Source organism: Aotus nancymaae, unplaced genomic scaffold (assembly GCF_030222135.1).
Source record: "Aotus nancymaae isolate 86718 unplaced genomic scaffold, 86718_ANA_hifiasm-v0.15.2.pri h1tg000030l, whole genome shotgun sequence".
Lineage (NCBI taxonomy): Eukaryota > Metazoa > Chordata > Mammalia > Primates > Aotidae > Aotus > Aotus nancymaae.
This window is the reverse complement of record NW_026988443.1, coordinates 39,413,554-39,426,034: the sequence shown is the minus strand read 5'-3', so window position 1 is coordinate 39,426,034 and position 12,481 is coordinate 39,413,554. Positions and strand designations below refer to the sequence as shown.

Genomic DNA, 12,481 nt, shown 5'->3' with positions numbered 1-12,481 from the left:
GATGAGTAGGTAGAAAGAAAGGGTGAGTGTGTGGATAGAAAAAAAAAAAAAGGCTGGGCACGGTGGCTCACGCCTGTAATCCCAGCACTTTGGGATGCTGAGGCTGGCGGATCACCTGAGGTCAGTTTGAGACTGGCCTGACCAACATGGAGAAATCCTGTCTCTACAAAAATGCAAAATTAGCTGGGCATGGTGGCGCGTGCCTGTAGTCCCAGCTACTCTGGAGGCTGAAGCAGGAGATTAACTTGAACCTGGGAGGCAGAGGTTGCTGTGAGCCGATTGCGCCATTGCACTCCAGCCTGGACAACAAGAGCGAAACTCCGTCTCAAAAAAAAAAAAAAAGAACTGTGGAGAGTCTAAGAACAGTCTCTCCTACTTCTTTTGGAATGCTGAACGCAGGTCAGAAATGAACTTTTTAGATACTGTACTCTGTCACGTTTTTCGGTTTGTATTTTCTGAAATTCTTTCCGTCTGCTTCTAATATTTAGGGGAAATCTATTAAGCCTAAGTGGGGTGGTGGCCAAGGGAAAGGAGTCTGGACCCCTCCCCAACTGGTCACCCTCCCGGGGCCTTTCCCTGCTCGGACCTTGCTGTCACCACGTATTGTTCCTTACGGAATTCACAGGCCTCCAGCCCAGGACAAGGTCTCACGAGGCCTCGCCACCCCGCCTCCAGGGCAGCCGTCTTCATCCCCACGGCATTTCCACCCAGGGTCCTGGGACGTCACTATATTTCTCATTCTGCAATGGAGCTAAGTCAGAAAGCGCACTCTGTCTGAAGTGCAGCTCAGGATCACAGATGTATCACAGAATCTGAACCCTGGGGAACATCTATAAAGTGGGTACGCCCCCAAGACCTGCGGCATTTTCCATCCGAGGAGTTTCCTGTGTTCTCTTTCCAAGAGGATCTACCAGGAACTTTAGCGACACGTGTTGCCAGGACACCCTTTATTTTATGCTGGGAGGCCCTGCCCCGCAAGGATCAGTCATTTGGGGTCAGCTGCCTGTAGAACCTACTCCTGGGACAAACCCATTGTCATGTGTCCACAGAATGGAATGCTGCATGACGATATGAAAGAAAAAACTACTGACACGCTCCCCAGCAGGCCGAGTCTCGAACATATAACGCAGAGTGAGAGAAGCCAGACCCCCAAGGCCACACCCTGCCACGGCGCCATATTTTGCAGAAAAAAACAAAATCAGAGCAACAGAAAGAAGCGCCCTGGTGGCAGGGGTGTGGCTGGGAGGTGGAGGGAGAGGGACTGACCACCAGGATGGTGATGACATGGGGTGGTGACAATGTCCTACGTTCGGATGGGTGGCGGCTGAGCAAATGTATACCTTCACCAAAACACATCATGTACTTCTAACGGGTAGATCTTATCGTGTACCTCAATAAAACCAACTTTTTATTTTATTTATTTATTTACGTTGAGATGGAGTTTCACTCTTGTCACCCAGGCTGGAGTACAGTGGCACGATATCATCTCTCTGCAACCTCTGCCTCCCGGGTTCAAGTGATTCTGCCTCAGCCTCTCGAGTAACTGAGATTATAGGCACCTGCCACCACGCCTGGCTAGTTTTTATATTTTTGGTAGAAATGGGGTTTCAACATGTTGGCCAGGCTGATCTTAAACTCCTGACCTCAGGTGATCCACGGCCTTGGCCTCCCAAAGTGCTGGGATTACAGGCAGGCGAGAGCGACCCCGCCACCCCTATGGCCAAACCTGATTTTTTTTAAAGCTACTGGGTTTTTTTTTTTTTTTTTTTCTGAGACAGGGCCTTGCTCTGTCACCCAAACTGGAGTGCAATGCTATGTTCTCCACTCAGTGTAACGGTGCCTCCCAGGTTCAAGCCATTCTGGTATCTCAGCCTCCTGAGTAGCTGGGACTACAGGTGCGCACCACCACACCTGGCTAATCTTTTGTATTTTTAGTAGGGACGGGGTTTCACCATGTTGGCCAGGCCGGTGATGAACTCCTGGCCCCAGGTCATCCACCCGCCCTGGCCTCCCAAAGTGCTGGGATTATAGATGTGAGCCACATCACCCCACCTAAAAAGCTACTTCTAACACCTCCATAGAAAAGATGACAGATCAGGCCCGCCTTACCTTGGGCAGTGGGTCGCTGGCTTTTCAAACGGGCACAGCTGAGCGACAGTGGTGTAGCAATCCAAATCCTGCACTGTGAACAGGAGCAAGGGAGAAAGGGTCAGAGCCCGGCATGCCTGGGCCTCAGGCTACCGGGCTGTGAAATGGGCTACTACACTACCAGGGCCTGTGGGTTCCCTGAGACCTTGAACAGAGCTGGGACTAGTTCCCAGCGGGCTCCTTGTACCCCACGTAGGGTGCTCGAGAGATGAAACAAAACCCACAGCCTGCATGTGTCTGTGGGTTGAAGGCATTGTCACCCCCAGTCGTTTCTCTGTGGGGCTGATGGTGCTTTTCATCTGAACGGTGACTGTCTTATTTGGAAGCTTTTTTTGACTTGTTTATCTTTGCTCCCCACAGCAGGTATTATTCTGAGTACGTAGATGAGGAAAATGAAGCTCAGAGAGCTCGGAATGGCCTCCCGAGGCTCCCAGGACTGAAGTGGGAGCCCAGGTTTCCCGTGCCCACTCTAGAGCTCTTTCTGACCTGCTACCTGCCTGCTGCTGCTAACCATGGCACATCCATCCCCAAGGGGCGAGGAGCTTTTTTCTTCAAGGTCATTAGTTGTGTTTAAACAACAGAGGTAAGGAAACAGCTCTAATACTGGCCACCTGTGATCTCTGACAGCCTGTCTTTATTTAGTCCAGGGCAAGGTAACCTTTTCCTTTTTCTTTCTGGTTTTTTTTTTCCCCCTCCCTGAGATAGAGTTTTGCTCTTTTTGCACAGGCTGGAGTGCAATGGCATGATCTCAGCTCACTACAACCTCTGCCCCCTGGGTTCAAGTGATTCTCCTGCCTCAGCCTCCTGAGTAGCTGGGATTACAGGTGCCTGCCACCATGCCCAGCTAATTTTTGTATTTTCAGTAGAGACAAGGTTTCACCATGTTGGCCAGGCTGGTCTTAAACTCTAGACCTCAGGTGATGCACCCACCTCAGCCTCCCAAAGTGCTAGGATTACAGGTGGGAGCCACCGAAGCTGGTCTCTTTTTTTTTGAGTAGGAGTCTCACTATGCGGCCCAGGCTGGAGTGCAATGGCACGATCTCGGCTCACTGCAACCTCCACCTCACAGGTTCAAGCAATTCTCCTGCCTCAGCCTCCTGAGTAGCTGGGACTACAGGCGTCCATTACCACAGCTGGCTAATTTTTGTATTTTTAGTAGAGGTGGGGTTTCATCATGTTGGCCAGGCTGGTCTGGAACTCTTGACCTCAGGTGATCCAAACTCCTCTCAAAGTGCTGGGATTATAGGCGTGAGCCACCATGCATGGCCAGGTAAATTTTTTCTTAAAGGACTAGAGAGTAAAAATATTTGGTTTTGTGCTCCTATGGTGAATGTCAAGATTAATCAACCCTGGGGTTGTAAGAGAGAGGAGCTGTAGATGATGTGTAAATGAGTGGGTGTAGCTGTGTTCCAATAAAACTTTATTTACAAAACCAGGCAGTAGGCAGGATTTAACTTGAGTCATCCTCTGCTATACCCTGCTGGTCCAGTCTATCACTTGAACAGGCCATGGTTCTATACAGCTGTCTAACAAAGGGCATTAGTTTAGTACAACAGGGAACTTCTATTCAACATGGAGATCATTCAGATTAAGTTTGGAAGAACATTTAAAGCAAAGCTGTCCAGGCCAGGTGCAGTGACTCACGCCTGTAATCCCAGCACTTTGGGAGGCTGAGGCAGGCAGATCACCTGAGGTCAGGAATTCAAGACCAGCCTGGCCAACGTGGCAAAACCCCATCTCTACTAAAAAAAAAAGGTACAAAAATTAGCTACTCAGGAGGCTGAGGCAGGAGAATTGTTTGAACCCACAAGGAGGAGGTTTCAATGAGCCAAGATCATTGCATGAACCACTGCACTCTAGCCTGGGTGACAGAGCGAGATGCTGTATTAAAAAAAAAAAAAAAAAAAAAAAATAGGCCGGGCATGGTGGCTCATACCTGTAATCCCAGCACTTTGGGAGGCCAAGGTGGGCAGATCACGAGGTCAGAAGTTCAAGACCAGCCTGGCCAACATGGAGAAACCTCATCTCTACTAAAAATACAAAAACTAGCTGGACATGGTGGCATGTTCCTGTAATTCCAGCTACTGGGGAGTCTGAGGCAGAGAATCGCTTGAACTGGGACCCGGGAGGTAGAGGTTGCAGTGAGCCCAGATCGCGCCATGCACTCCAGCCTGGGCTACAGAGCAAAACTCTGGAAAAAAAAAAAAAAAAAATGAAAGGGTGTCCAATCTTTTGGCTTCCCTGGGCCACTCTGGAAAAAGAATTGTCTTGGGCCACCACACATAAAATACACTAACACTAAAGAGAACTATAAGCTACAAAAAAAAAAAAAAGGTCCATGTATAAATCTCATGTTTACAAATTTGTGTTGGGTCGCATTCAACGCTGTCCTGGGCCACATGCAGCCCATAAACCGTGGGTTGGAGAAGCTTGATTTAAAGGCATGAAAATATATTTCTGACACATACATACATGTTTTGAAACAGGGTCTGGCTGTGTCGCCCAGGCTGGAGTGTAGTGGCACGATCGTGACTCACTGCAGCTTTGACTTCCCAAGCTCAAGCAACCCTCCCATCTCAGACTCCGCACTAGCTGAGATACAGGTCTCTGCCATCCCGCCCAGCTAATTCTGTGTATTTTTTTGTAGAGACAGGGTCTTGCTGCGTTGCCAGGGCTGGTCTCAAACTCCTGGGCTCAAGCCATCCTCCCACCTCAGCCTCCCACAGTGCTGAGATTACAGGTGTGAGCTACTGCATCAGTCAGACAGGTAATTATTTAAGAAAAAAATCAGGTTACCAAATTGTATGTATTTCCATTTCAAGTTTTAAAAGTCACCAATATATATATTACCAATGTACATACTTTTAATTCATAGAGAAAACAAAGTGAAATATTCGCCAAAGTGTTGACGATGGTTATCTCTGACTGCTGGTTATCATTCAGGTTATCATTACAAACAAATGTTCCACTCCATGTTTAAATTATCTGGAACAAATTAGGCATTCTTTTTGCAGTAAGAAGAAAAGCTGTTTTAATAAAGATATCTAGCTAGAACTTTTGCATCGAGGGCAAATGGTAAGAGTTGCTTTCCCCGAGGAAAGGCATGGTTTGCAGGTAGAGCTCTGGGGAGGAAGCCGGAGTGGCTCCTGAATCCCTGCTTGCCCGAGATCATTCCAGTCAAAGGTACAGTGTGGGCAGCTATAATCCATCCCCCACTTCTGGCTGGAGTGGGTTCCCCCATTGTGCATCCCACCTTCCAAATGAACACACACTGAGCAATGTAAAAAGCTGGGCCAGAATGGCAAGAAAGTACCACGCACTTCCCTACACCTCCCTCTCTTGCCCATGGCAGACATTACTAATCTATCAAGCTCTGTTTTCTGCTGAGCCCAGATGGAGGCCTCAGAATCCTTAACACAACACCCCGGGTAGCCATTACCAATTGACAGAAAGTGGCACTCCCAGTGAAACCTCTCAGACACTCCAGCCCCAGCTGTCAGTTCATCTGTGGCATTCGGCTGGCAGCCTCAGCCCTGTGTTTCTGGCTCAGTGATCTTGGGCCAATTTCCAGTCCAGATATTCTTAGAAGCTGGTCCAAGAAATGACCTCTTGAAAAAGCCTTGACAATGATGAGAACCACAGTGTTCACAGGCTTGACAAACACTACATCAGTGACTAAAGGAAGTGAAATTTCCAGGAAAATCTGAGATAACCCAGGTATTATGGTCACAAAAGAGACTGGCCAGCAGCTTACCTTTAACTTTTGACACCATGAATGAGCCAGAAGATTTATATTTGCTGTTTAAAAAAAAAAAGCCATTTAGGTAAATGCAAACAGAATTGCTTCTGAAAGTGAACACTTGCTCCTGCACCCATCTTATTTGCAGTCTCGACTGGACACTTTTCCACTTGTTTCCTATCAGCCTGAGGGCTGTTAAATGTTCTAGAGCAGGACATCTTAACTTCTTCTTCACCAAGGATGCTTCTGGTAGCCTGGTGAGGCCTATAGACCCTTCTGAGAAGAATGGTTTTCAGATGTTTAAGATAAATTTAATCTAAGCACAGCAGCAAGATAGAGGAATTTTAAAAAGATAAATTTAAAACATTACAAAGGAAGTTAGTTATTTTTAATATCATGATCAAATCATAAAAACACATTTGCATCAGAGCTGTGGGTTTTTTTTTTTTTTTGAGATGGAGTCTTACCCTGTCGCCCAGGCTGGAGAGCAGTGGCACTATCTTGGCTCACGGCAACCTCTGCCTCAGGTTTAAGCAACTCTCTTGTCTCAGCCTCCTGAGAGTAGCCGGGATTACAGGCACCCACAACCACGCCCAGCTAATTTTTGTATTTTTAGTCAAGATGGGGTTTTACCACATTGGTCAGGCTGGTCTTGAACTCCCGACCTTAGGTAATCCACTCGCCTCAACCTCCCAAAGTGCTGGGATTACAGGCGTGAGCCACCGCACCCGGCCTGCTTGATACTTCTCAGTTTCCACGACACTGTCATAAACAGGAAAACTTTCACGGAACCCTGATCACAGAACAGTTACCTGAGGGAATGCACGCCGTTTCTCTCGGACTTCACGAAAAAGGGGACCTTCCCGTTCCTGGTGATGTCCACCAGGCCTCCCTTGTTGTCCAAGACTCCGTAGTGGATGGCGGCGCGGCATATGCTGGACGACTGGCGGGAGGGGAGGGCAACATCAAAGACAGATTCTCAGTTAAGCTTTGTCAGCAGTTTTCATCAGAAATACCCAAATGTTCGTCCTCAACTCACTAAAAGCCCAAAGGACGGGCCAAAGTTCACCCCGCTCCTGCTTCTCGCCTCTGTCCATACAACACATTTGTTTCTGGGGTTGCTCACCTTACAAACTCATCAGAGTTGATTACAAACTAAGAACAGTGACAAACAGCGCTTTCTCCACACTCAGTCCAGCGTGGGAATGCTCGGTCTGAGACAGAGACCGGCCTGCAGGAGGATCACTCCCCGAAAGTGGCTTTGCCAGTTTGTAAGCCCTTAAATACACACCCGTACCAGTTCTAGAAACGCCAGGTTTGACTAAGGAGTGGAAAGAAAATCTTTTCCTACTAAAGTCAACCACCTGCTTTAAACGTATGTGATGGGATTCCACACTAGCCATTTAGAGAGGGGCTGGGCACACTCACGCTCTCATAGAACAGAGTTCCGAAGATCTTTGCCTTGTGGTTCAGGCAGCCTGCCGGGCACTGGTACCTGAGGAGGAAGAAACAAAATGGTGTTCAGAGAGAAGCAGGTTGACTAAATCTCACCATGACTTCATCATGCTTTTCCTCGATAGCTCTGTTACTAAACACAGAAAAGCTTCATTCATGCGGATTGCATTGTTTTTGGACGAGTCACGATTTAGCCAGGTGCAGACTGAAGTTCCTGTTTGCACAATCACAATACAGTCACCCCTCCGTATCCGGGGGGACTGCTTCCAGATCTTCCCTAGGATTCCAAAGTCTGCGATGCTCAAGTCGCTTATGCAGTGTCCTCGTATTTGTGTATAACCTTTGCCTCTTTCCCGTGCGCTTTAAAGCATCTCTGGACTATTTACGGTAACTACCACCAGGTAAGTGCTATGTGGATAGTTGTTATACCACATTGTTTTTAAAATTTGTACCATTTTTATTATTGTATTGCAATACCATACACTATTTTTAAAAAAATATTTTTGATCTGCAGGTGGTTGAATCTGAGGTTGGCTGAATCGGAGGCTGGTTGCATCCACAGAAACAGAAGATCAACCATACTTTTTTTCATAAAAAAAAAAAAAAACAAGGGCAGGCATGGGGGCTCATGCCTATAATCTCAGCACTTAGGGAGGCCAAGGCAGGCAGATCACCTGAGGCCAGGAGTTCGAGACCAGCCTGGCTAACATAGTAAAACATTGTCTCTACTAAAAATCAGCTGGATGTGGTGGCAAGCGTCTATGGTCCCAGCTACTCAGAAGGCTGAGGCAGGAAAATCACTTGAACCCAGGAGGCAGAGGTTGCGGTGAGCCAAGATGGCACGACTGCACTCCAGCCTCAGAGACAAAGCAAGACTCCAACTTAAAAAACGAAAAAAAAGACCAGAAAATACATTAACAATACATAAACAGCATTGGCCTCATGTGTGCACAGAAAAAAGGACTGGAAGGAAATACATCCAATTGCTACTGGTATTGATGAGATTCCGGGACACAGTTTTTCTTTCTACTTTTCTGTTGTTGTTATTTGCTTTCCTGAGTCATTACTAATGAGCATGGATACCGCTTCAAGTCAGAAATAAAAAAGCCCACTGAAAATTATTTTAGTAAAAGCACCATGTACAGAAAAGAGGCATGCCAGACTGTGGGGCAGCTTCTACAGCGAGACTGGGGATGGTCCCACGGTTGCAGATGGGGGCTGAGTAACATTTCTTGACCGGAGGCCTCTAACAGCCTTCTCCCTGCACGGGGAGTGCCCCGCCCACCCCGACTCTGGAACTGCCTCGATGTTGTCTGACAAGGAATGTTCTCCAATACCTGTTCACTTTTTTCAACTCAGTACTACTCAGGTGTGACGCTCTCAAGATGTGTTGAGCATTCAGAAAGACGCATCACCACAAAAGGACAACTCCAGCTCCTCAGCAGCCCCGGACGCCGCAGTGCACACGGTGGGTGCCCCTGCCAGGCGATGCCTGCTTCCTCCCAATTCACCCAGCACAGAGACCCGCCAGTGGCACCCTAACCCTGAGCTCGAGGTTTTAGGCACGGTTACTCCACCGCTGACTGTTGATCCACCAGGTTCCCCTCACCACAGCAACACACGTGAGCGCACCGAGCCACCTCGTCCCGGCTGCTCCGGTGCATCTCATCACTGTCCTGCCGACACCTAAGTAAAGTGTTCTCCTGGCAAGCAAATTCCAAATCCTTGCGATACAAAACCGCAGATTCCACCTTCTCTTTTTAACGTGGGCTTTAAATAACTCAATTCAGCTTTCAGCAAACTGACACCAGAATTTGTAGAAAGACAAGCAAGGCCCGCTCTCCCAATGGCACGGTTTTCCCACCCCCACCCTGAGGGTGTGGTGGATTTATTCACCTACCATAGGGGACACACTAGTGGCCCATCTGTCCAGTGGGGCCCGTTGGGGGCAGCCCTGCTCAGATCCAGCAGCAGTCCCATAGGATCTGCCAATGCCCGAGGCCAACACGTGCCCAGACACTGCCCAGCCCTAACCCCTGCTCTGCCTGGTGAGAGCAACTTGATAAATTAGCAGCGGCAGGACAGCCCAGCCCAGCCCCAGCTCACCTGTTACACGTGGACCCTTTGCACCTGTCCTTCATCTTGGTGTCACATCTGACAACTTGCGCTAGGAGAGAAATGCAGAAACACACATCACGGTACAAAAACGGGAGGGTAAGAAGACCTTTCCCCATGCTGAGGGACATCCCGGAACATTCTGTAATCCAATCCATGCTACCCTAAGAGCAAGGGCCCTGCCTGACGGTTGCAGCTTCCACTGGGGGCGCAGGGCTCAGACCCCAGGCCTACCACTTTACAGGAGCAGCGTGACCATGGACAAGTTACTTCCCCTGTCTGAGGTTCATTTCCTGCATATGAACAAGGGGGACAGTGACAGTAACCTGCCTTCAAGGGCTTTTGTGAGCACCGAGTGAGAAAGTGAACCTGGCCTTGGAGGGTGCCTGCACACACTATGCACCTGTGGTCCCACAGGGCTCTGCAGGGCAGGACTGAGGAGGGGTAGGAGGACGCTGCTCCGAGCCTGTGGGGCGGGGGACCCAGCCAGGCTCACCCGAGTCATCTCCCCCACTGCCAACATGCCTTTTGCAAAGCTTTTTGCTTTATTTTATGGGGACATATCAGAGTCTCGGAGTCCTGTTATGGTTTGAAAAGGGACTTAAATGTTGTATGTTGCCATTTTGAACTCCTGGACAGACAAGGGTCTCAGGATATCTCCTGGTGAAAGCAAGCTACAGAATGATTCAACATCACAGGCAAAGACGTTTGAAGAGGACAGAGAGACTGGTGGGGCAGGGGAGAAGCTAGTTATGAAAAGAAGAGAGGGGTTCTGAGGAGGTGAGTGTGAGGCTGTTCCTCAGACGGGGGCCAGGTGTAGGGCCTTTGAGGCTTGCGGGGCAAACGGAGAGAGCCAAGGGCATCCGGCCCAGGCCTCCAGCCACGCCGAGTGAAAACGGCCCTCCACAGCCCCGGCCTGCAGAAAGGGTGGCTGCGAACGAGGTCCCGCAGCAGTGTCTGGGGACTTGGAAGGGGAGGTGAAGGCAGCGAGAACAAACGCTGGAGGAACTGAGGTGCCCGGGGAGCCCAAAGGCCAGAGGCAAGCAGGGGAACAGTCGATATTTGGGGGATTCCCAGAAGTCTCAGTGAGGGGGAAACATCTCTAGGGGAATTACAGGCAACTCTGCAGTGATCTCAATGTACAGGGAGGCCTCAGCTGGCCCCGGGTGACTCGCATTGCTCCAGCTCATCCTCTGGGCAACCCTGATGTGGCATCACTGCCCCCACTTCATGGATGAGCCCACTGAGTCCCAGAGCCGAGACCCGGTGAGGAATGAGTGGAGCCTGCCAGAGTCAGGATGCACGCTGCCTGCCCTCAGCAGGGCCAGCACTTCCCAGAGGAACCTGACTTCAGCCCAGGTCCCTTGTGAAAGGACCAGGGGAGGTCTAACCTTAAAATATCTGCCTGGGGGAAAAACAATGCCACCCAAGCGCGACTCCTATAATGCTTGCTTTTGAAATGACTTAAAAATATCCCTTTTGAAAAACGTCTTAGGGTTGTGCTCCCATGAGCTTCGCCGCACCCTGTTCCCCACTGTTTGTGGACTTGGAGATCTAAATCCGCCAGCTCCCCTCCTCCACCCACCCGTCCCCTTTGGAGGTGGCTGGGAGGGCAGGCGGCTGTGGGCGATGGCCGGGACTCACTCATGTAGGTGACCGCGGAGGCTTTCTTGGGTTTGATGGGTCTGTTCACCCTCGGCTGGAGCCAAACATGGTTTTCTTCAGGAATGGGAGCCGTTTCCACCTCGTTCATCTCGTCTGTTTCAGGTTTTGGGGTGTAGGTCTCTTCTTAACAGTGGAGAGGAAGGAAAAAAGAAATCACACACCAGGATTCAACAAAAACGCACTTTGGGGGAAAAAAAGCCATCTGAAAACTAAACTTGTTTGAGGTTTGGTTTTACAAAGAATCATTTCAGTGGCAAAGACAAAGTTACATTTCAGAACGGAACTGGCCAGGTGGAATTCTACCAGCCCAGATGAGATGGGGACGTTTTCTGCTGACTGTGTTTGCTTTGGACCCACGATCAGCCAGGCTGCCCAGAGGTTACCAGGCCCCATGCCCACACCTGGGTTATCATAATGGTTTCTTGTCCCATCCCCTCCGCTACCTGACCCTCTGCCCCAGGAAGCAACTTCAAGAAGCTGCCTTAGGCCCAGCGTGGTGGCTCATGCCTATAATCCCAGCACTTTGGTAGGCTGAGGTTGGAGGATCACCTGAGGTCAGGAGTTTGAGTTCAGCCTGGCCAACATAGCAAAATCCTGTCCCTACTAAAAATGCAAAAATTAGTTGGGCATGGTGGCAGACACCTGTAATCCTAGGTAGCTGCGGGGGCTGAGGAAAGAGAATTGCTTGAACCCAGGAGGCGGAGGTTGCAGTGAGCCGAGATCACGACATTGCACTGGTGACAAGAGCAAAGCTCCATCTCAAAAAAAAAAAAAAAAAAAAAAAAGCAGCAGTAGCAGCAGCTGCCTCGACCACTGGCCCAAAGCCGTAGCGGTCTCCCGGGCGGTCCCGTGCCCTCGGGTTCACGCTGGCGGAGGGGGTCTTCCTCATCACGCTCTCATCATGCCGCACAAAGGCCGCCGTCAGTGCTCTGAGAAGCCAACTGCACGTCATACCAGCACACTTATGTCCATCCCTTCTCCCCCTGAGAGTCGGGGCCACTTAACCAGCTCAATCGATCTCCTGTACTGGAGTTTTGCCGCCCAATAACGTCAGACTCAACAAGTAGAAATAGCCAAAGACCCCACTCCTGGTTTTTAAAAAATGTAGTTCAGCAGGTTCCCATCTTTTCCTCACTCAAGGACACTGTATATTATTATTTCTCCAACTATGACCATGACCCATGTTTTAAACATTTTAAGTAACCAAACAGATTGCACTTATTAAACCTCAGTTGGCTTATCTTCCAGTTTTCATCCCAAAAGACAACTATAAACTCCTCACCAGCATCTGCAATTAGACCACCAGGAGACCCATCTGTAAATTTCAGCTAAAGCAAATAAACTGACTGCGATTTTCAT

The 12,481-nt window shown here is 49.3% G+C and overlaps 1 protein-coding gene across 3 annotated transcripts in view; it reads right to left on the bottom strand.

Moving 5' to 3' along the window:
* The window catches only part of CRISPLD2 (cysteine rich secretory protein LCCL domain containing 2), a 156,407-nt gene that overhangs the window by 99,546 nt on the left and 44,380 nt on the right, over positions 1 to 12,481 (bottom strand). For all 3 annotated transcript variants that reach the window (XM_064383365.1, XM_064383364.1, XM_064383366.1), the window contains exons 7-12: positions 11,102 to 11,245; positions 9,449 to 9,509; positions 7,316 to 7,382; positions 6,700 to 6,830; positions 5,903 to 5,946; positions 2,110 to 2,182 (exon numbers count right to left, since the gene is read on the bottom strand). In XM_064383365.1, the coding sequence (XP_064239435.1) occupies positions 2,110 to 2,182; positions 5,903 to 5,946; positions 6,700 to 6,830; positions 7,316 to 7,382; positions 9,449 to 9,509; positions 11,102 to 11,245 (520 nt within the window). The remainder of the gene's footprint in view (positions 1 to 2,109; positions 2,183 to 5,902; positions 5,947 to 6,699; positions 6,831 to 7,315; positions 7,383 to 9,448; positions 9,510 to 11,101; positions 11,246 to 12,481) is intronic.